The 21,951-nt window shown below is 36.6% G+C and overlaps 1 protein-coding gene across 1 annotated transcript; it reads right to left on the bottom strand.

Annotated features, from left to right (window-relative positions):
* On the bottom strand, window positions 1–21,627 carry moxd1 (monooxygenase, DBH-like 1). Its single transcript, XM_051138724.1, has 12 exons — window positions 21,123–21,627; window positions 19,374–19,520; window positions 18,971–19,138; window positions 18,444–18,527; window positions 12,011–12,190; window positions 11,826–11,928; window positions 11,420–11,586; window positions 9,932–10,123; window positions 9,036–9,095; window positions 6,981–7,123; window positions 2,082–2,250; window positions 1–240 (listed from the first exon to the last, which is right to left on the bottom strand). Exons 1-12 carry the CDS (start codon window positions 21,390–21,392, stop codon window positions 79–81), a joined length of 1,845 nt encoding a protein of 614 aa, XP_050994681.1. The 5' UTR covers window positions 21,393–21,627; the 3' UTR covers window positions 1–78.
* Between the last annotated feature and the right edge of the window lie 324 nt (window positions 21,628–21,951).

Below are 21,951 nucleotides of genomic sequence, written 5' to 3'. Positions count from 1 at the left end.
TTTCTGGGAAACACTAGTCCTGATGTGCACCTGCTGTATGTATGCATGTTTATGAGTAGGCTGAGATGACAGCAGATGTTAGAGGTGCGAGCAGGTCTGTAGTATGAGCAAGAGACATGCAGTGAGGAGCAGAGCGAGGGAGCGTTCACATTGAATCTCTGAGACATTCCTACAGGCAACAACAGCAGCAGACGTCTGCTCTGACTTCAGCTCTGGAGGAGAGATGATCATCCCTTGAATCTAATAAAGACAAAGAAGAACTTAAATTAACCTTCTGACATAGATAGCATTACAGTTAAATAGCATTACAGTTGAAAATTGGGGGTTCCTTGTGCTCACCAAAGATGCATTTATTCAATCAAAAATACAGTTAAAACTAATATTGTGAAATTATAATACAATTTTAATTGTGTTTTTTATTTTAATATATTTAATGTAATTTATTCCTGTGACGGCAGGATCATTACTCCAGTCTTCAGCATCAGATGATCCTTCAGAAATCATTCTAATATGCTGATTTGGTGATGAAGAAACATTTCTTGTTATTAGAACTGTTGAAAACAGTTGTGCTGTGTAATAATTTTGTTGAAACTGACACGTTTTATTATAATAGAAAGTACAAAAGAACATCCTTTATTAAAAAAAGAAAGTTTTGTAACAATGTAAATGTCTTGACTGTCATTTTTGGATCAATTTATTGCATCCTTGGTGTATAAAAGTAATCATTTATTGACAAGAAGTTTTACTGACCTCAAACTTTATAATGCATTTGTGCACACACGTATTTTTTGACTGACTGACTGTGAGCAGCATGTTGAACATGCTTTGTGTGTGTATATACAGTTGAAGTCAAAAGTTTACATACACCTTGCAGAATCTGCAAAATGTTAATTATATTACTAAAAGAAAAGGGATCATACAAAGTGCATGTTATTTTTTTAGTACTGACCTGAATAAGATATTTCACATAAAATGCATTTACATATAGTTCACAAGACAAAATAATAACATGATGAATAAAAAATGACCCTGTTCAAAAGTTTACATACACTTTTATTCTTAATACTGTGTTGTTACCTGAATAATCCACAGCTGTTTTTTTCTGTTCCATCTTTTCACACTGAGGGACTCATATGGAACTATTACAAAAGGTTCAAACACTCACTGATGCTCCAGAAGGAAAGATGATGCATTAAGAGCTGGGGGGTGAAAACTTTTGAACAGAATTAAGTACATTGTGTACATTTTTCTTATTTTGCCTAAATATCATATCTTGGTCCACATTTAGTACTGCCTTCAGAAGCTTCAGAAAATACATGTTTCCCAGAAGACAAAATAAGTTAAATTTATTCTGATCTTCAAATTCAAAAAGTTTTTAACCCCGACTGTTAATTCATCGTGTTTCCTTCTGATGCAACAGTGAGCATTTGAACCTTCTGTAATAGCTGCATATGAGTCCCTCAGTTGTCCTCAGTGTGAAAAGATGGATCTTAAAATCCTACAGTCAATGTTGGAAAGGGTTTAAACGCACAAAAATGCTGAAAAACCAAATAATTTGTGGGACCTGAAGGATTTTTCTGAAGAACAACAACACTTTAATTATTCAGGAGAAACAAGGGACTCATGATCAACTATCACTAAACAAAACAAAACAACAACTAAAAAACACAGCTGTGGATCATTCAGGTAACACCACAGTATTAAGAATCAAGTGTATGTAAACTTTTGAACAGGGTCATTTTTATAAATTCAACTATTGTTTTCTCTTGTAAACTATATGTAAATGTCTTTTATGTGAAATATCTTACTCAGGTCAGTACTAAATAAAAAAATAACATGCTTTTTGTATGATCTCTCTTATTTTGGTAAAATAATTAACTTTTTGCAGATTCTTCAAGGTGTATGTAAACTTTTGACTTCAACTGTATTTAAACATTTTTGTATTCTGCATCCACATCACTAGGTGTCAGTATATGTGGAAGATGCCTTATTGGCCAAATATACAAAAAAACTACTGAAAGTGACTTTAAAATGAATTCAAATAATACAGTACAGACCTTTGTGTAATCAAAATTACTCACCGACCACTCTTCCTGGCCAATCTTGGAGCAGCGGACGTTCATGGGGAGTTTGCGCACGATGTCATTGAATGCTTTCCCACGCTTCCTCGTCCACTTGTATTTGTCCATGGCCTCCGTGAAGGAGAGGTTGCTGTATTTCTTAGGACTCTTAATCACAAAGGGCCAGGTTCTTTAAAAAAAAGAGATAATATGATGCATTTACTTAATATCCCAACCTTGCTTCCAAAGTGATATTAATTCTGTTGTTATCTGTTTACTCCTGTAGTCTCTCCAGTAGTTTTCCATAACATTACCAAGAACAGGAACTTAGACTTTATCTGTAAAATGAACTTGAAAATGTACAGATATACTTGTTAAACCCTTATTTGGTACCATTTACCTTATTCCCCATAACACATATGATAGTTTGAGTCTCATTAATTTACTCACTGATCAAAGATACTCCTGAGGGAACCATAAAGCATATCAGCTCAGCGAGCTTCATATGTGTGTGTGGTGACTGAAAGACAGAGGGCGCTTGGGGCAGAGCTTTGAAACTAAATCTGTTTAGAGTTGCCAGGTCTATCCCCTTATAATCCCCCTTATTCCTGCATCTGAGCAAAATACTGCTCTGAGCCTCAGGGGGTCGAATAAACACACTCCACCAGCAGGGCCCTTCAGATGTTCCTCATTTATAGACGTACACACACACCCACGTCCATCCAAAACACACATTCACCCGCTCACACGCGAAATCACAAACAAACATGTGCGGACATAACAAACCACACATCTCTCTTTCTCTATACAAAGCAGTGAAAGGAATCTATACAAAACATCAGCGGCTCAGCAGACGCTCACAGAACCTGGGAGTCGCAGTTGCTTTGAGGCATGAACTTCCTTTAAAACTCGTACAGTATGTCTTTAGATTTATACAGTGGCTGCGATAACATCTCGAAGAACTAGTTCTGCCTAAATCCAGCCAAGATGTACTTATTTTTAGATGACGGTTGAACAACCACCATGTTTGAGTGTGTTGCTAACATAATGGGTTATACAACAGTGGTGTTATAATGTCCACTGATGTCATGTTTCCAATCAAGGATGAAGATTACCATAACTAAAATATCAGAAACATGTGAAAGTCTGTAAGAATGATGGATTTATTTATGTTTAACTCAACAATGAAAATCGCAAGAGGGATGAACACGATATGATGCCATCTGTCTGACGGCCTTGCGGCTTACGGTTTCAGAGTGTCTTTCTTTTTTTAGCTCTCTTAGAATGAGACAAACACATTTTACAATGTCCATTCCAGATGTTACTGTGAGTCCGACAAACAATTTGTATTTTCTGATGGAAGCAAGATGGCACATCATCTTGTAAAGCTTTTGTGCTGAAATGACAACCAGAACATTTGGATAAGTGAAAACATTTATCCTCATTTGATCATCTAATCATCCGGTGAGCCATCAATCAGTGTTAAGCTATTATGGGTCTATGATAGTGACGCCAGTCTTATGTAAACTAACCCTTACAAAAATTAACCAAATTGTAGTAACCATGTTTTTTTTGGCATATTGATTACCATTTGTATAACCACATTTTCACTACAAATACCATGGTTGACTATGGTTAGTGTAGCAAAACCATGGTAGATTTTTTTTTTGTTTGTTTTATTTGAAGTAAAACAATGGTTAATTTTTGTAAGGGAAGCTGTCAGAAGGTCTCCTATTTTACAGTATTGTCTTAAGTTGGTTCCATTAAAAAGAACATTTTATGCTTTCTTCCACTGTTTTACTTATCCTGTTGTTTCTGTTTTCTTTTGTTTCATAACCTACTCTATGTCCCTCAGTTCTCTGTTTTATATATCTGTAGCTTTCCGCTTATTACATCATTTTGTCATTTTAAATTTCATTTTAAAGAAGCTTTACGTGATGTTAGCTGTTCTATTACTTGAACCAGACTAAAGCCCAGAGTACCCACTCTAATATAAGACCCGTACAGAAAACACAAGAACAGTCTGTTATGCTGCTTGATATTACAAACTATTTTGTTATATAATTTTAAGTAGGAGTTCAATCGTGTAGCGCTGAAACCCTATTGTAATTGTTAGAATGGTCACGGATGAACGATTTCCATGTAAAACTGATCGTGCGGACCAAACCGTTACACCGTGTCTACACTGGACGTGACAGTTGTACCGCCGCAACAGCTAAAGTCTGTCTACACTGGATGCGACAAAACGACCCTTGCAAATCATTTGAACTTTGTGTGAGCACGTCATAAATAGAATGCGGTGGCAGTTTACTGTCGGGGATTTGTCGTGTCACGCCGCGCCTAATACAGTGTAGACAGCATCAGTGATTATAATGGGTTCTACTGTATTTTGTTGAGTTGCGCCACTCGCGTCTGGTGTAGACATGGTGCAAGTTGTAGAGACTTGAAACTTGGAAACTTGGACAAAACACATGCCTCGGATTTGATCATAAGCCACATTTTGCTAAATTTTTGAGTATTTCACATTTTTTGCAAATTGCAGAGATTGGCTACTTGGTGGCTCTATAAGAGGGAAAAAAAATTAAAAATGGCCTATCAACATGAAACTTTTCGGTCTAAAGTGCTGCAAGTGTCTATGGGGACATTTGCGTATCTCAAATAAACATGGCTGCCACTGGCCAATGAAGGAGTTATGAAATCACTCATAACTCCTAAACCATCAGTCACAGAGCTCAAGTGTCTTATGTCGTTGGAATCATTGGCTCGTGCCGGAAAAAACGCATGCCTCAGATTTGATCATAAGCCACATTTTGCAAAATTTTGGGGTATTTTTTGCAAAACCTACTTTTGCGAACTAGTCCTAGGTTTTTTGCCTGATTGGAACCAAACCAGTGCCGAAAGATTCTCTGGAGAGTGAATATCAATAATTATCAAAAAAAAACTTTCAACTCACTGTGGCAAAGGGACGCCAAAAACGTTCAAAGGGGGCAGGGCCACTTTTAGTAAAATGCCTGTAACTCCTGAATGGAAGTGCCCAAACTTGGCACACTTATGTAAGGGCTCAAGCTGAGGTCACAGGAAAAAAAATCACGGATATTGGCTTGGTGGCACTATAAGAGGGAAAAAACTTAAAAATGGCCTATCAGCGTGAAACTTCTTGGTCCAAAGTGCCGCAAGTGTCTATGAGGACATTCGCGTATCTCAAATAAACATGGCTGCCATTGGCCAATAAAGTTTTAACACCCAAGGTTAACTTAGGCCAATCGGAACAAAACTCGTTGGGCGTGTTTGACTCACAGCCCCAAAGGCCTGTGACAAATTTGAAAGAAATCAGCCACTGGGGGTGGTATCATATTTTTTGAGGGCGTAAACGATTGTACATTGTGTGGTTTTCTGCACATGATATTCGTTTTGTATGATAGACCTCTTCGTTCCGAACAACTTTGCCTCTAAAACTACTGCTGTCAATCAAACCATTTTTTAATGGTTTACTTTTGTGAACTAGTCCTAGGTTTTTCGCTCAGTCTGAAAAAAACACCACAGTGCAATTCTCTGGACTCTCTAGGTCAATAATTATCAAAAACACATTGAAATTTACCCTTTGGGAAGCTTTAATGAGGTCCTTTAGAAAAGGGGCCTGTCCAAATGTACGCAAAAGCCTATAAAGCCTAAACGAAAACTCAAAACTTCACGAAACCCGCTGAGCACATGCGACAGGTGATTCTAAACAAGCATGCAAAGGTGGTTACAGGCTTGCTGAATAATATGTAATGTTAATATGTAATGTCTTTTCCTTATGTGCTTAAATACCTAAAGTACTTGAACTCCAGTAATCGCTGCTTGCAGCTATATTGTATTATTACAATAATAAACACACTGGTTTGCAGTGCAACTAGTAGTGATGGGAGAAACAAACCTTTTCGAAGCTTTGAATCAACTGAACCAGTTGCTTCGCAAAATGACTCACTGCAGAGAAGCTGGTTCAGTGGTTCCCCGCTGGGGGGCGATCTCAGTGAACTCGCATGATTCACGGGTTTACAAAGATCGCACCCCTAAGTCAAACTGTTGAAAATTTGAAACGTTTCGAAACGCTTATGACGTAACAAAGCCTTGTTTACTAAAATCATGTGACTTTGGCATTTTGATACGTTTTGAAGCTTCATGAAGCAGTGTTTTAAAGGCACCCATCACAAGCAAATAGTTTTACTGTTTACTGCACTTATTATTCTACTAGTCATTTACCTATAGCGACTAATTAATCTAAAGTCTCTCACATTTACAGAAAATACCTTCGATGTTGTAAATAAGTTGGTTATTTTGATATTTATACGTGGTGTTTGCATATAAATGTCTTTTTTTAATCCCTAAAAAAACAAAACTTTTAACAAAAAAGGAAGAGGGGGTGGAGTGAGCAGTAGCTCATTATCATTTAAAGAGACATGTACCAAAATGGGCCAATGTGAACAGAGCTGTTTTTGACAAGGTAAAGAGGGTGTTGTTTTACATGACCATTGAGGAATTTTAACCAAAATACTTTGCAGACGTTTCATGAAGACCATAAAGACTCATACCAACATGTGGAAAATGGGCATCTGATGTCCCCTTTAAGCCTCTCAAACAAGCACTCGTGAAATGGCCCTCTATTGTTGTTGCTGTCTCCATTAGTTTGTTTTTTTCCATCATCTGTTTTATCTGTTTCTTTTTTTTTTATTGTGAAACAATGTCCCCGGAAAGTTGCCACCTTGCGGACCATTTTATAAGGGCAAAAAAATCAAGGCATGTGTGAACTGAGCATACTGAAAATCCCTCAAAGTCCTTTATTTTGCTAAACAAAAATATCAAATTTATTCATTATGTGGTTAATATGTGTATTTGCCACAAACAAAGAAACCCTTCACAGAAGTGGTTTCTGAGACTTACGTAACAGGCTCTTGGATCTCTTTGACCCCAATGAATTTAAGCTGGCCGGTGATTTCTGGTAAACTTTCACACCTGGCTAGGTTAACCCTGGGGTAGTACAGCAGATATGACAAACACATCTCATCCCGTGTACTAAGACCTCCCTGTAGAGAGAAAAAAAAAGATTCCACATTACTAGGGTCAAGACCTTGAAATACTACACTGACATTATGCATCTAAAGTGCTGTTACAGTTTAGAGGCCTGTGACAAATTATGCCCAGTACTGAGCAAAGCTGAACTGACATGCACAGAGCAGCAAATATATCTTGATCTCTCTAATATGAATCCAAAACACCAGTGATTTGGCCCTGATGTTTATGGATTGTGGACTGTCTACAGAGAAAAAGCAGCTCAGCTCAGCCTATCAGGAGTGCAGCTCACTGGCTGCATGTGTACGGGAAAACGTCAGCAGCTGGATCCATCTCTACAGACCTGCAGCTGTTTGCAGTCACATTGTTTAGCCAAGAGAAATGCAGTCTTTCACAGAACAGCTAGGGAAAAAAATAGAGATTCAAAGGCGTGTTTCTAATAGAGCTGTTCAGTTTATAGTCATAAAACCTGGAAAAGAATTTCCATTGTCGTGCAGTGGGCCACTTCTGAATTGTTTTTTAGGATGTTTAAACAATTTAAAATAATTGTAGTTTTTTGCAAGTGATTTTAAAGTTGCTAGCAAGTTGATACAGCAAATTTGGATTATATCGGTTGAGCGATTTGTCAAGCATGTAAACTCACAACCTTAAAACGATAGTTCACCCAAAAATTAAAATTCTGTCATTAATTACTCACCCTCATGTCATTCCAAATCCGTAAGACCTTTGTTCTTCTACGGAACAAAAACTGAGATATTTTTGATGAAATCCAAGAGATTTTGACCCTGCATAGACAACAACGCAACTACCACGTTCAAGGCCCAGAAAGGTAGTAAGGACATCATTAAAGAGCAGGTCATATGGTATTTTAAAGTGTCCTAATATTGTGTTGGAGTCTCCTACAACAGGCTTAAATACATCTAAGGACGGAAAACATTGTAAACATCTCAGAATATACATTTTTACATGGAGCCATTTCTCAATGATTTCAAAACAATTTATTTGATCAGTTCTGAGTGTAAGGTCTGTAAACCCCTCTCTTTCTTAAGCCTACTCTGCTCTGATTGGTCAGCTGGCCAAGTCTGTTGTGATTGGTACAGAGAGGAGTACTCAAGCAAGTTAATCATATTTAGCCCCTGGAATGCAAACACATTTGTAGAAAAAATTTCTTGTGAACGCATGGCATAGACTAACATGAAAGAGAAGAAATGGTTGAACAAAGTAATTATATTCATTATTTATTTTATATGTCTTGTTGCTTCATAAGATTATGGTTGAACTGCTGATGCCACATGGACTATTTTATTGATGTCCTTACTATTTTTCTGGACCTTGAACGTAGTAATTGTATTGCTGTCAATATAAAAAAGCAAATAACGCGTTCTAATAAAATAACTTAAGTCACTAAGGAACATGGTTAACTGCTTGCTAGCGGTAGCCTGTTTTATCACAGTACATACACTTTCACCTACCACATAAACAGAGTAAAGAGACTATACCAAAAGATATAGTGGCCATATATACTGTGGAAAAGGCGGGGTTTATTTACATGCTGAAAGTTGTAGGGGAAAAAATCGTTTAAAAATCGTAAATCAGGTTTTTTTGTGAAAAAATCAAAGAATTTTTTTAGGCCATAATGCCCAGCCCTACATACAGGTTTGGAATGACATTTGAAAGTGAGAAAATCAAGTTAGAATTTTATTTTTGGGATAAGTTGGTGAACAAAATGGAAGTGGCCAAAGGAAGCCATCTAAAATTAGTTCCTAAAATGGCCTACAAATGACTCTATTATGTTTGCCTAAGCTTGCTGTTAACCAGGATTTCTATCATGAATAACTTTATAATTGGTGTAATTCACAAGAAAACACAGCCAAACAATATGACACAAATCTATATAATTGTTGTTAGTATAAGCCTTAATCTTACCCAGGTCATGTTCATTCTGCCTTTAGTGTTGTATCTACATTCAGTGATCAGAGAATCTCCCTGGTGGCAGAAAAACATGTTAATTAACACATAAATATTAAAAGTGAATTACAAACACATTTGCTTATCTATTATGCTCACTGTTGGGTGCCAGCTAAACAGAATAGACCACTGAAGCTCATTTGAGTATAAACTGTTAAAACGTCACTGATTGTTATCACACAAAAGAACGGGATAACAAGTCACAACTCACACATGAGTCACCTCTCGCCTGTGGGCCCTCTTAAACAGACATCAGTCCTGCAGATGCACAGTGTGTGCTCTTTGCATGTTGAATTTATTACACCACTCTTAGGTAATACAAAGTGCTTGGATATGGCTGAGACACTGGAGCAGATAATGATAATTGCTCTATTTTTTACTACTAAAACACTACCAATCCCTCAGCTATAAACTCCAAGCCCTGAAAACAGTCTAAAGACTTTAGTCAGAGTAAACGGCATATTTAATTGGAGCCAAACAAGACTGTGAAGGATACAAGCACTGTTTACTATATTATTGCCTTCATGCCTAAACTTAATAACATATGTTTTCTGAAGTTGCCTGGAAATCTGTAGGAACTCATTTTATTGTTTAACCACGACTGACACCCAGGTACACTCCACTACAACATATTGAACAGGCTGTACTTCTGTCCCTCAGACAGCCACACCTTTTGGCCATTTCCTTCATTTTTCCATGAGTTTTCCAGGCCTGGAATTCATCATTTTGATTTTTTTTCCATAAATCAGTAAAGTAAACTGTGAGGTTCACTGTATCTGATGATTAATGCAACATCAATTTCACCCTCAGATGGAGCAATGAAGATTATGAAACCGAAATGGACTCTGACTTACGGGCAGGATGATCCTCTCCTGGCTGAGCGGCTGGAACTCCTGGAAGTTGAAATCAAACTGATCGTCTGAGGCTAGTGGCTGGAGCTCGACTTGCTGGCGAAAATGTCTGGCTCTGATAGCCCGTCCTGCCAGGTGAGCATGGAGCAGAACTGCAAACACATGAATTCCACTGGGCATCTCGCTGTCTAATGACTTACAGAAAAAGAGACATATGTTATGCTTCATTTTTTGGTCTAGGTTTTGAGAAACTTACACTAGCATTCAGTTAGGAATGACTAAAAAAACTATGCTTTTAATTGTATTTAATTGTTAAAAAAATGAAATAACATTTCTATACACTACCATTTGGGTTAAAAAAAAATTAATTAATACTTTTATTCACCAAGTATGCAATAAATTTATCAAAATTGACAGTTAAGATATTTATAAAGATTTCTATGTCAAATAAAATCTAAAAAAAACTGTATCATGGTTTCCTCTGAAATATTAAAGAGTGCATCTATTTTCAGCATGGAGAATAATAAGAAATGTAATTTTAGCAGCATCTTAGAATGATTTCTGAAGGATCATGTGAAACTAAAAACTGGAGTAAAGGCTGATGAAAATTCAGCTTTGCCATCAAAGGAATAAATGGCATATTAAATATGACTTTCTTTCTTCAGTCGAAAAGAAATTAAGGTTTTTGAGGAAAACATTCCAGGATTTTTCTCCATATAGTGGACTTCAATGGTGCCCAACGGGTCGAAGGTCCAAATTGCAGTTTTAATGGGCAGTTTTAAAGGGCTCTACACGATCCCAGCCAAGAAATAAGTGTCTTACCTAGCAAATCGATCGGTCACAAAAAAAAAAAATACATTTATATGCTCATCTTGCATTAGCTCAACCTCATGCATTTTGTAATCATGCATATGTGATGTAGATAGAAATACAGACAAAACTTTACAAAAATAAAAAAAAAAGTCAAACAACTATGTTGGACGATTTTGAAGGAGAAAATGAGATGGAAGTTTTCGCCCTACCCTACCTTTTTGAACTAATGTACACAGACGAGGAACTGTGCGTGAGCATTTGTGGTTAAAAGGACAGAAATGTACTTTTTTTTTTTTTTTTTTGACAGATCATTTTGCCACACAAGACCCTTATTCCTTGGCTGGGGTTGTGTAGAGCCCTTTGAAGCAGCATTGAAACTGCAGTTTGGACCTTTAACCCACTGGCTCCCATTGAAGTCCACTATATGGAGAAAAATCCTTAAATGTTTTCCTCAAAAAATGTAATTTCTTTGCGACTGAAGAAACAAAGACACGAACATCTTTGATGACATAGACGAGAGTAAATTTAAGGAAATTTTCATGCATCCTTAATATTGATTTCTTTCCAAAACACTCACAGTGATTCCAAATGTTTCAGTAGTAGTGCAGATCTTAAATATTATCTTATAAAGTGTAAATGTAATGTAACCAAGTGTTGTTGTTTTTTTGGCGGTCCCACCTCTTGGAGACACTCCTGTGTGCAGTGTCCTTCTGTAATATAATCCTGGATGCCTGGAGGCAACATGTGGTAGAGACTGACCCACACTCCTGTCTCGATGACCCCAGCATCATAGCGCCTCAGGCTGGGGCTGTAGTACAAACGCAGGCCTGAACTGTCCACTATCCCTGTGGTGAGACCAAAACACTGAGCAGCTCTGAAGTTCACGACTCAACCCTTACAGAGAAGCTCATTATTCATTAGCTGAAAACCACTGTAATATACCATGGAGACTATACTGATTACTTCATACATAAAATGCAGTAACTGACACAAAAAGTCACAGGAAATAACTCTTACGTCACTTGGGGCAGCAAGTGAAACAGGTTTTAAACTGTTAAAGTGTAACTGATATAAGATTTGGTACCTCTTTGTAAAGATGGGTTATCGAAGTGAATCTCCATCTGTACAAAGACTGGGTCTATTGAGGTTCCTATTGACATTCCAACATGAGGAGGGTAGGTGAAGCCCTACAACAGATAAAAATAGATTTCTGTTCAATATCTGAAACTTTTTATTATTAGAATGAATATGCACTTATGAAATGACCACCTCTCCTCCAATAGCCCAGGCGAACAGGACGGTTTCACATGTGAAGAAGGAGTCTGGCATATTTGGATGGTAGCATTCATGTCCTCTGTTGATCTCACTCTTGTTCAGATTGCTGTCGCACTGGTAGAGCAGAATGTGATGGACCAGATTCTCATGACCCTTCTGAATCATCGGCTCTATCTGAAAACAACAACAGACAGAGAAGAATATGAATAGCAGGGCTGTGCACTCTTAGAATTGAATTGAATTGAATTATTGAACTATTTCTAAATTTGAAGTGAGATAGGAAGCAGAACTGTTTGAATTTGGATTTAAGGAATTGAAATGGTATTAATTTTGAATAAGTAAAATAGGTAATAGGTAAAACTGCTAAAAATCTCACTTAGCAGTACAGAAAACATTTTTTGAAAGACTAATTTATTATGAAATGTATTTAGTTTAGTTTGTTTATTATTAGAACATTTATATAGTTTTTACAATTTTTAAATGTTTTTGAAAGAAGTCTCTCATACCTACTGAAGCTCATTTCCACCACTGAATAAAAGTTTTTTTCACAATTCTGACTTTTTTCTCGCAATTGCGAATTGTGAGATATATGCTTGCAATTTTGACTTTTTTTTCTCAGAATTGCGTGATATGAACTTACAATTGTGAGTTATACAGTCACAATTTTGATGTAATTTGCAATTTCAGTTAAAATAAAATCAGAATTGCAAGATTTAAACTCGCAATTCTGAGAAAAAAAGTCAGAATTGGGAGTTTATATATCCCAAATCTGACCTTTTCTCAGAATTGTGTGTTTAAATCTTGCAATTCTGAATTTTTTCTCGCAACTGCGAGTTTATATCATGCATTTCTGAGAAAAAGTCAGAACTCCCAGTTTGTCTCATAATTCTGAATTTTTTTCTTATAATTGTAAGTTTACATCTCGCAATTCTGACATTTTCTCAGAATTGTATAATACAAACTCACAATTCAGACTTTTTGTCTCAGAATTGTGTGATATAAACTCACAATTGCAAGTTATACGGTCAGAATAGCGGGATATAAACACGGAATTGCAAGAAATAAAGTCAGAATTGCGAGTTTGTATCCATTTTTCTTGCGAATGTCAGTTTATATCTAACAATTCTGACTTAATAACTTGCAACTGCACGTTATAAAGTGCAAAAAAACTGCAAGATTTAAACTAGCAATTCTGAGAAAAAAGTAAGAACTGAGTTTATATCTCCCAATTCTGACTTTCTTTCTCAGAATTTTCCTACTTTACTCAGAAGTTTAAATCTTCCAATTCTGACTTTATAACTCACAGCTGCAAGTTTATATCACGCAGTTCTGAGAAAAAAAGTCAGAACTCCCGGTTTATATCATGCAATTCTGAGAAAAAAACGTCAGAATTGTGAGATAAAGTAGCAATTCTGACTTTTTTTCTCAGAATTGTGAGATTAACTTGCAATTGTTCCATATTTATGCTCATCCATGCTGTATTTATTTAATTAAAAATACAGTAGAAAGTACTATTGTGAATATTAATGATTAATTATTACAGTTAAAATGATCTGTTTCTCTTTATAATCTGTTTTAATTCCTGTGATGGCAAAACTGAATTTATTTTCAGATTTAAAAAAAAAAAGTCTTTACTGTCACTTTTGACTTAATGTTTCCCTCCTTATTAAAAGTAGTAATTTCTTAAAATAAACCTTACTAACTACAAACTTTTGAACAGCAGTGGATATAATACAATGAAAGTACTGTTTTAATGTAGTTTAATTGCAACTAAATAAATCTTAGAAGTTATTTTATTTAATCCAAAACAAGAACACTTCCACTACACTCTTCCGAGCTTTGATAAAGGGATCAGCCATACAGAGTTGATAAAAGTAGGTTATCTTTTTAAACCACTCCATTCTGATCCTCTACAAGAAAACTCTGCGTGTGTGTGTGTGGATTGCTGAGCTAAAACTAGCTTGGATATCTCTGGAATAGGAAGTGGGGGATTTCAGAATTATTTTTCTCCTCACAGTGGGCTTCTGCTGTCGGAACTGGAATTCTAAATAAAAGCATTTCCAACAGAGTGAACTGTGTCCTTCTCATCCAGGGGTCTCTGCCTGAAGCAGTGGGACCCAGGGCCAAACAGTGGCTGAATAAATATTCAAACATTCCTTTATTTCCCTTCCACCTCCTCTTTTTTACCCACTGGGAGTCATATTGTTTTGAAGCCCCAAAATCTAATGAACACGTAGATGAACATTGTGTCATAGCATTCTGTTGTTTTTAACTAATAACAACATGTCTAATCCATCCAACTAAATCCATCACAGATTCAGATCTTACCATCTATTTAATACTGCTGTTGTTATTATACTGTAAAATATTAAACAGTATCATTTTACGAAAAAAGATGCACCTTTTGTTTAGATAACAACATTTTGTATGTTTTGTCATTGAGAAGTCATTAACATTGCTTGTAATAATTCAAAAATGTCGCACTGGGATATTCTGGTAAATTTCTCATCACAGAGCCCAGAAAATGAGCTGGATGACAAACATTAGTGGCAATTACCAAAAGCACAAGCCTAATTTAAATATGTGTGTGCGTATTTGCACCAGCCTATTTATGCATTGCAAAATTGCATGCATTGTGAAATTTACTAGAAAAATTATTTTAAAGTAAATCCTACTCCAATTTTTTTATCAGTATACCCTTTATTTGGGATCTTAGTAGCACTGTACTGTAAAAAGCCTCTTCTTACATCACATAGCATGCGTTTTTGACTGAATAAGGACAGTGACAATATAGCCTGAATATAGACAGTGAGAGCACAGTGTCTGGAAACTCTGCTCCTGTTTGACAGTTCAACATCTGCTCCATGAAACTGAGTGGGAACAGAGTAGGAAACATCCAGACACTGCTGTGGTTATTGGGCAGCTGCTGGCATCTGACTAACGCAGCCTGGAGCTTTCCGAATACCAGGCTACTGTATGTAGAGAGGACAGCAAAAGAGGGTGAAGAAGGGTCACAATAATTATTCACTTGCTGGTTTGTGTTCAGTTGATGTTAATGAAAGGTTAAACCGAGGCTAAATGTAATATCAAACACAAACATGGTGTATTTAAATGTATCCAAGCAATATTTATGCCACGATTAAAGTTTATATGCATCTAGTTAATGTTAGAATGTGTAAGTGTGCACTTGTATCTACGCACAAGTCTATTCACTGTAGAGTCTTTGTATCCGGTGCATTACATACTGAACACTGCAGCAAACTAAATGGGCTACATTCATAGTGTGAGCTGCTCACTTCTGCATGTGCAGCACTTATGTTTTGGCTAAAAACGTGGAGCTGTAGCCATAGTGATGAATTCATGGAGATGAATGCATGCTTGTCTTTCCACAGCTGAATTTTACATGGGAACAAACTGGTGACTACAACAATTAAATTAAATTAAAGGTTGGTGCATCTGAAAAATTAGTCTGAAAGGATGATGCTTAATTGTAGCATTTTATCATATGATTAAAGTACCTATTCTGCCTCTAATTAAGAAAACTTGAAAACGGTTAGTTACGGGAAGAGTCTTTCATCTGGGTCAGAGAGTATAATTTCAGTAGCATGTCTGATCTACAAATAGCAGCTGCAAAAGACAATAATAAGCAGGTGAGACCAAAAATGAAGCTGAGGGAGAGAGAGGGACAGAGAGAGATGGAAACCGATGTAGGTGACAAGATACTGTAGCAAAATAAACATAAAAACAATCAATAGGAGGTAAAACATACCATGTTTTGAAATAAAATCACGTATGAGGAATATAATTTATTATTTAAAACATAAAAAACAGGATCCCATTAAGTAACTAAAATAACAAAATACATTTTTGTCAAATCCAGGTGATTTACCATAGAAATATGATGTTTTTATAACATTTATGACTGTTATAGCACCAGCTGTGGTCTGATCTCCCTGAAACTGTGTATGCTTGTTTATAATCACCTGTCGTATGTGCTCACCAGGTATCATAAAGTTTTGAGTTTTCGTTTAGGCTTTATAGGTTTTTGGCTATATTTGCACAGGCCCCTTTTCTAAAGGACCTCGTTATAGCTTCCCAAAGGCTAAATCAATATGTTTTTAATAATTATTGACCTAGAGAGTCCAGAGAATTGCACTGCGGTGGTTTTTTTCCAGACTGAGCAAAAAACCTAGTTTGCAAAAGTAGGTTTTTCACATCTTCTCAATTATTTAAAAAACTCACTTGACAGCAGTGGTTCCAGAGGCAAAGTTCAGAACGAAGAGGTCTATCATACAATATGAATATCGCATGTATGTGTGGAAAACCACGTAATGTACAATCGTTTACACCCTCAAAAAATGCGATACCGCCCCCAGTGGTCGATTTCTTTAAACATTTCTCACAGACCTTTGGGGCTGTGAGTCAAACAGGCCCGCTGTGTTTCGTTCCGATCGGCCTTTGTTATGTAGATAGGACAAATGGTTGCCTAGTTATAGCCATTTTTAAGATTTGTTTTCCCTATTATAGCATCACCAAGTGGCCAATCTCCACAATTTTCCTGTGACCTCAGATTGAGCTCTTACATAAGTGTGCCGAGTTTGGCGAAGATATCTCATTCCATTCAGGAGTTATAGGCATTTTACTAAAAGTGGCACTACCCCCTTCAAACGTTTTGGCGTCCCTTTGCCACGGCGAGTCGAAAGTTCTACTTTTTTTTGATAATTATTGATATTCACTCTTCAGAAAATCTTTCTGCACTGGTTTGGTTCAGATTGGGCGAAAAACCTAGGACTAGTTCGCAAAAGTAGTTTTTGCAAAAATACCTGAAAATTTAGTTATTTTTAATTTTGCCGGCATGATCCAAGGATTCAAACGACATAAGACACTTAAGCCCGCAACTGACGGTTTAGGAGTTATGAGTGATTTCATACTTTTGATCACCTTGGTCACGTTGTAGGTGGTGTAAGTACTACCATCCCTCCAAGTTTCAAGTCTCTACGACTTCCGGTTTGGTCTGCACTATCAATTTTACGTGGAAATCATTCATCCGTGACCATTCTAACAATTACAATAGAGTTTCAGCGCTATGCGCTTGAACCCTTTAAAAGGATGATACTACTTACATAGTATAGAGTGTTTTTTACGTCGTGTCATCAATCAGCCAAATTGGCGGCACAGAGCGTAAACAATGTCACTGAACTGAACTGAACAGAACTCACAAATTTAGCTGATTATTGCTGCTGAAAATTGTAAATAATTGTCATGTTTTGGGCTGTACTAATCAGTCGGACTGGGGGGGGAAAATGAGTACTATAGACTTCCAAAAGTTATAACAAATCAAGGAGAAGAGTGCAAAAGACTGTCTGAGGAAAGTAGACATTTGTGGTTGGCCAAAATGGTCAACTGTTACTCATATGTAGTGTTGGAAAAGTTTGAGTCATTCTAGTGAATTATGAACGTTCCTGTCTCTTATGATGCAAAGTCTGATTAATTCTTATGAATTAGTTTTGTAGCAGTGGTCCTCTTTTCACAGATGTTTCATCTATTTCATATCATTTGAGGGAATCTGTTCATCCGGAAATTAATAGATTCACAAAAATAATTTAACCAATTCGAGGTATGTTGCGCCTCACCATGCCACCATATCTAAACCTGTCTACCCGATGTGACAAAGCGACCGTTGCAAATCAAAAATGTTGTCATCCTGGACAAAACCAGTCATAAGATAACATTTTTTAAAATTATACATAATCTGAAAGCTGAATAAATGAGCTTTCCACTGATGTATGTATGTTTGTTAGGATAGGACAATATTTGGCCGAGGTTTGAAAATCCGGAATCTGAGGGTGCAAAAATATCAAAATATTAAGAAAATCACCTTTAAAGTTGTCCAAATGAAGTTCTTAGCAATGTATATTACTAATCAAAAATGTGTTATGTAAATTATTGTTACTGTATCAGCAAATATATATTTTAGTGTAGCTACGTTTCTAAAAACATAAGCTTGACTTAAGTTTAACTGCTTTAAACTATGATTATATTGTAGCTTGGCAAACCACAGACAGTAGCTGCCCAAACGTTGTGGGAAATCTAGTAGGCTAATATCTTGTTGGCACTGAGATTTTGCAAAGTTCATATCAGTTAATTACAGTACTCGATTGAGAGGAGTAAAACTGCACAAGCTTCATGAAAGCCTTTAAATATAAGTACAACAGAAGTGAACTGAGATAGTAGAAGTTACTCACAACAGGGAGGATTTAATTGGCAATACGTAAGCCTGTAATTTCCTAAGAATGTGTCTGGAATAATAGTTGCTGTATATCATCTCTGGTTTAAAACATGTCTTGAATGAATGTAAATGTTTTAAAAACATTATAATTTGATTAAGATCAGCATGCTTTAAAATTTAAACAGTTTTATTACTCACTCTGATTATGTGATGTTTCTTCTTCAGCTCGGGAAACTGAAAGATCTGACACCAGTATGTCGTATCCTTGTGAGGCACGGGAACCTACAATATGTTAAGAATATGTTAAGTTATGAGCAAAAGCTTTTCAATAGTTACAAAACAGTGAAATGTAGCATTCAGATAGCAATGAGCAGAAGTAATCCATTGTGGACTGGAAAGCGTGGACATTTTATTTATCTCATTTCCTGTTTTTTTTCCTGTTCAATGCTGAGTATTTGTTATGCGGTTGTAAATATGTACACTCTTATAAAATCTGGTGTTTGGCAGTATCCCACAAACATAAAAGGGGCCTTGTTTTCATTCAAAATCAGAAAGCAAAAGGGCCTGTATTTAAAAAGGATTCATATGTAACCACAAGAACCTTGATTCCTAAGCATGCATAAATAGACCAAGCAGTAGGTATAACACTGCCTAAGGCTAAGCCGTTCTCTGTCACTCCTAGCTCATCAAACGCTCCAGCAGTCTGCTGAATGCACTTTCCTCACCTCCTCGTTTTGAAGGTCAAAGAAAGTTGTTCCTGCTGGGATGCTGGAGCTGGTTCCAGGGTTGAGTAATCGCAGACTCTTTCTGCCTCTGTTTGTCCCATGGTAGACTGGTCCTGACACTCCCACGTCCTCCGCATGGAATGCCCAGATCACTCTCACTGTACTGCCCTAGGCAGCGACAAATTATGGGTAATTGTACACTCAAGTGCAAGAGACTTCTTACATAACTAATAACTTGACAATATTTTAGGGAAGTGAGTTTATTTAACTCATTAATAAAAGATTGTATTATTTCCACGGAACAAAAGGCAATTACAGTCGAGAGTCCAAAAAACAAAATGAAGAAACCTTGCCACTGATGTTTTGTGGAGCCACATGTAATGATGCATGAAGTCAGTCCTACCGTAATGACTTTATCATTGTCATCACAGGTCTGGAGGTTTCTGCTGAAAGCCAGGACAGTATGCGTGTCGTTCTCTCTACCGTATAGCAGCTGGTAGCTCTGCAGCGGATCTTTATGGACCTTTCTGTTTGAGTCTGTATAATAGTCCTGTGCAGAGTGAGGAGGAACAAAGTTAGTCCATCTCAGGTTTGAACATTTTGAGTCTGAATCAGAAAAGAAGCTACTTTTATATGAGTAAATGCATGTGCATGTGGTCACATTCGATAACCTTTGAACAAAATGTTTGGTTTGCTGCACTGGCAAATGTCCTATTTTTTCCAATACATTCAGACATGAATATGTTATGGAACATAGGACGTCATGGCTCATGCTTACAAAACTAAAACAGAAATGTATTGATATAAATGAGCCTTCATTATATAATGCTGATGAACAGTCAAGTGTTGAAATTAATTATAAACTTCTACTGTAAACATCGTACAGTTTACAGCTGGATGGAGATTACAGTCTGCAGAGAATATGGACAGCAGGTGTGGATGTATTTAAGTATAGCGTCGCTTGCATTTGAAAGAGTAGTATTTGTGTGAGAACTGTCTGAATAAAATCCAGGTCACAAGGATTTCTGGGAAGGGCAGGGCAGCTGATTGCAGTTAGGTCAGTGGGTCAGCGGATGATCTCATGCAGCAGATTTCAGGACACGAAAAGCTATCACTGATATAAATGTTTGACTCTTAAAAACCAGAATGTAATTTATTAAACATATGAACATAGAATGTTTAAGATTCCCATTTATTGTAAAAAATGATGGAAGCCTTTCTTTGTAAAAAACTATTTTTTAGTCAACTTAAAATCATTTGTAATCTGGCTGCCTTAAAATTTTAAGTTCAGTCAACTCAAAAAAAGTTTATTCAACTTGAAATGTTACAATATACTAAATGACAACTTAGATATTTGAGTTGAATCAACTTAAAATTGTAAGGCAGCTGGGTTACTTACCCATCTGTTAAGTTTAGCAAACACAATTATCTAAGTTGTTACTTAGTACAACTTAACATTTCAAGTTGACTAAACTTATTTTAGTTTACTGAACTTAAAATTTTAAGGCAGCAGGGTAACAAATTATTTTAAGCTGACAAATTGTGTTTTTTTATTTTTTACAGTGTATGGGTGAGATTTCCAGTTCCTTAGCCGCTATATGGAAATAACGAGAAGAATAACAACTTGCAGTAAACAGTAAAACTGTTTGCACTGCAAACCAGTGTGCTCATAATTAAAACATTAAAGTAATATGATAAAACACACCAATTTGCTATATCAAGCAGCAGAACTAGCTGTTTTGTACAGCTAAAAATATCTGGATGCAGATGAGACCGGAAGCCAGACCCATAAAATTCACATGAATACGCACAGTGGCATTACATTGTTATTTATTCATTTAATAATTACTTTTTACAATGTTTGTATAAGTTAAACGGATGGAAGAAAATATTATCCATAACAAGGATGAACCAAAAATGATCCATAACGATCCATCCCAAACATTTTTGTTAGAAAAACTAGAAAAATAAAACATTAAATAAGACTCAATTTACTTGAATCATTTCAGTACTAAAATAATAATCAAGCCATCAACATTTACAGAGATCAAATGCAGCAGACTAATTTTAAATTGTGAGTCAGCGTTCTCTAACTCTATAATCAGCGTTGAATATGGGATGCATTCAAACCCTAAGGTGCGTGCACACTTACCAGCAGATATGGACTTCCGTTGAGGACACCACCTATCACGATATCAGACGAGGACATCGCACCGGTCGGTGATAAACCGAATCCTATATATCCTCTCGTTTTCACTTCTACTTCAAAAGTTATCGTGGACTCGTCAAATCCCCACTTAATGTTGTATCTCCCATCCGCATCTAGTGCAGCTGAATGAACGAATCGTGTCCCCTGTGAGCATGCCGAGCAGAAGAGTGAAGTTAAGAAAACTAGAGCGCAAAGAGGCTGATTTTCAGACATATCGAGTTGAATCGCAAATAACACCGACGGCACTCAAGGACGCTTTTTATCCATAGAGCAGTTTATGGAAATATGCAACTTCCGAGGGCAAGAGTGTTTGTTTGCTTTGGTGCATTGGAGGCGAATGATCCTTTCAAGCGCTGGCAGCCTCCCACCGCTGAACTGTTGGAACTTGTGTGATTTCCCTTTGATGTGGAAAGACATGTAGAGCTCAACACCGTGTCTACGAGACTGCGACGGGACAAAACTAGAACGCTCACGTTATCATCAAGCAGCTGCCGGACAGTCATTATAATCAACGGCGTGATTACAATACACTGTTAATCCTGTGTAATCGTATGCATCGCATTTCAAGTACAAGGTGAAGAACCTCTTGAATGTTCGGTGCTTTACTTTGACCCAAACGTTGTTACTAGATAAAATCCTGCCTCGCAGAGCGGTTTTATTTTGCTCTGTTATACGTATCATAAATTTTAATTATAACAATTAATAACCTAATTAACTTCTTCACAAGTAAGTGAAAATGAAGCCTTAAGCTCTTCTATATACAAAAATAACT

The sequence above is a fragment of the Labeo rohita genome, chromosome 20 (genome assembly GCF_022985175.1).
Source record: "Labeo rohita strain BAU-BD-2019 chromosome 20, IGBB_LRoh.1.0, whole genome shotgun sequence".
NCBI classification, from domain to species: domain Eukaryota; kingdom Metazoa; phylum Chordata; class Actinopteri; order Cypriniformes; family Cyprinidae; genus Labeo; species Labeo rohita.
Note: the sequence above shows the minus strand (reverse complement) of the source record. Positions and strands in the feature narration are given on the sequence as shown.

Coding starts and splice junctions, on each gene's coding strand:
- moxd1 (XM_051138724.1), bottom strand. CDS start 21,392: ATGTCTGAAAATCAGCCTCTTTGCGCTCTAGTTTTCTTAACTTCACTC. Junction 18,528..18,970: donor TTGACCTTCAAAACGAGGAG/GTGAGGAAAGTG, acceptor AACATATTGTAG/GTTCCCGTGCCTCACAAGGA. Junction 11,929..12,010: donor CCTGGGCTATTGGAGGAGAG/GTGGTCATTTCA, acceptor TATCTGTTGTAG/GGCTTCACCTACCCTCCTCA.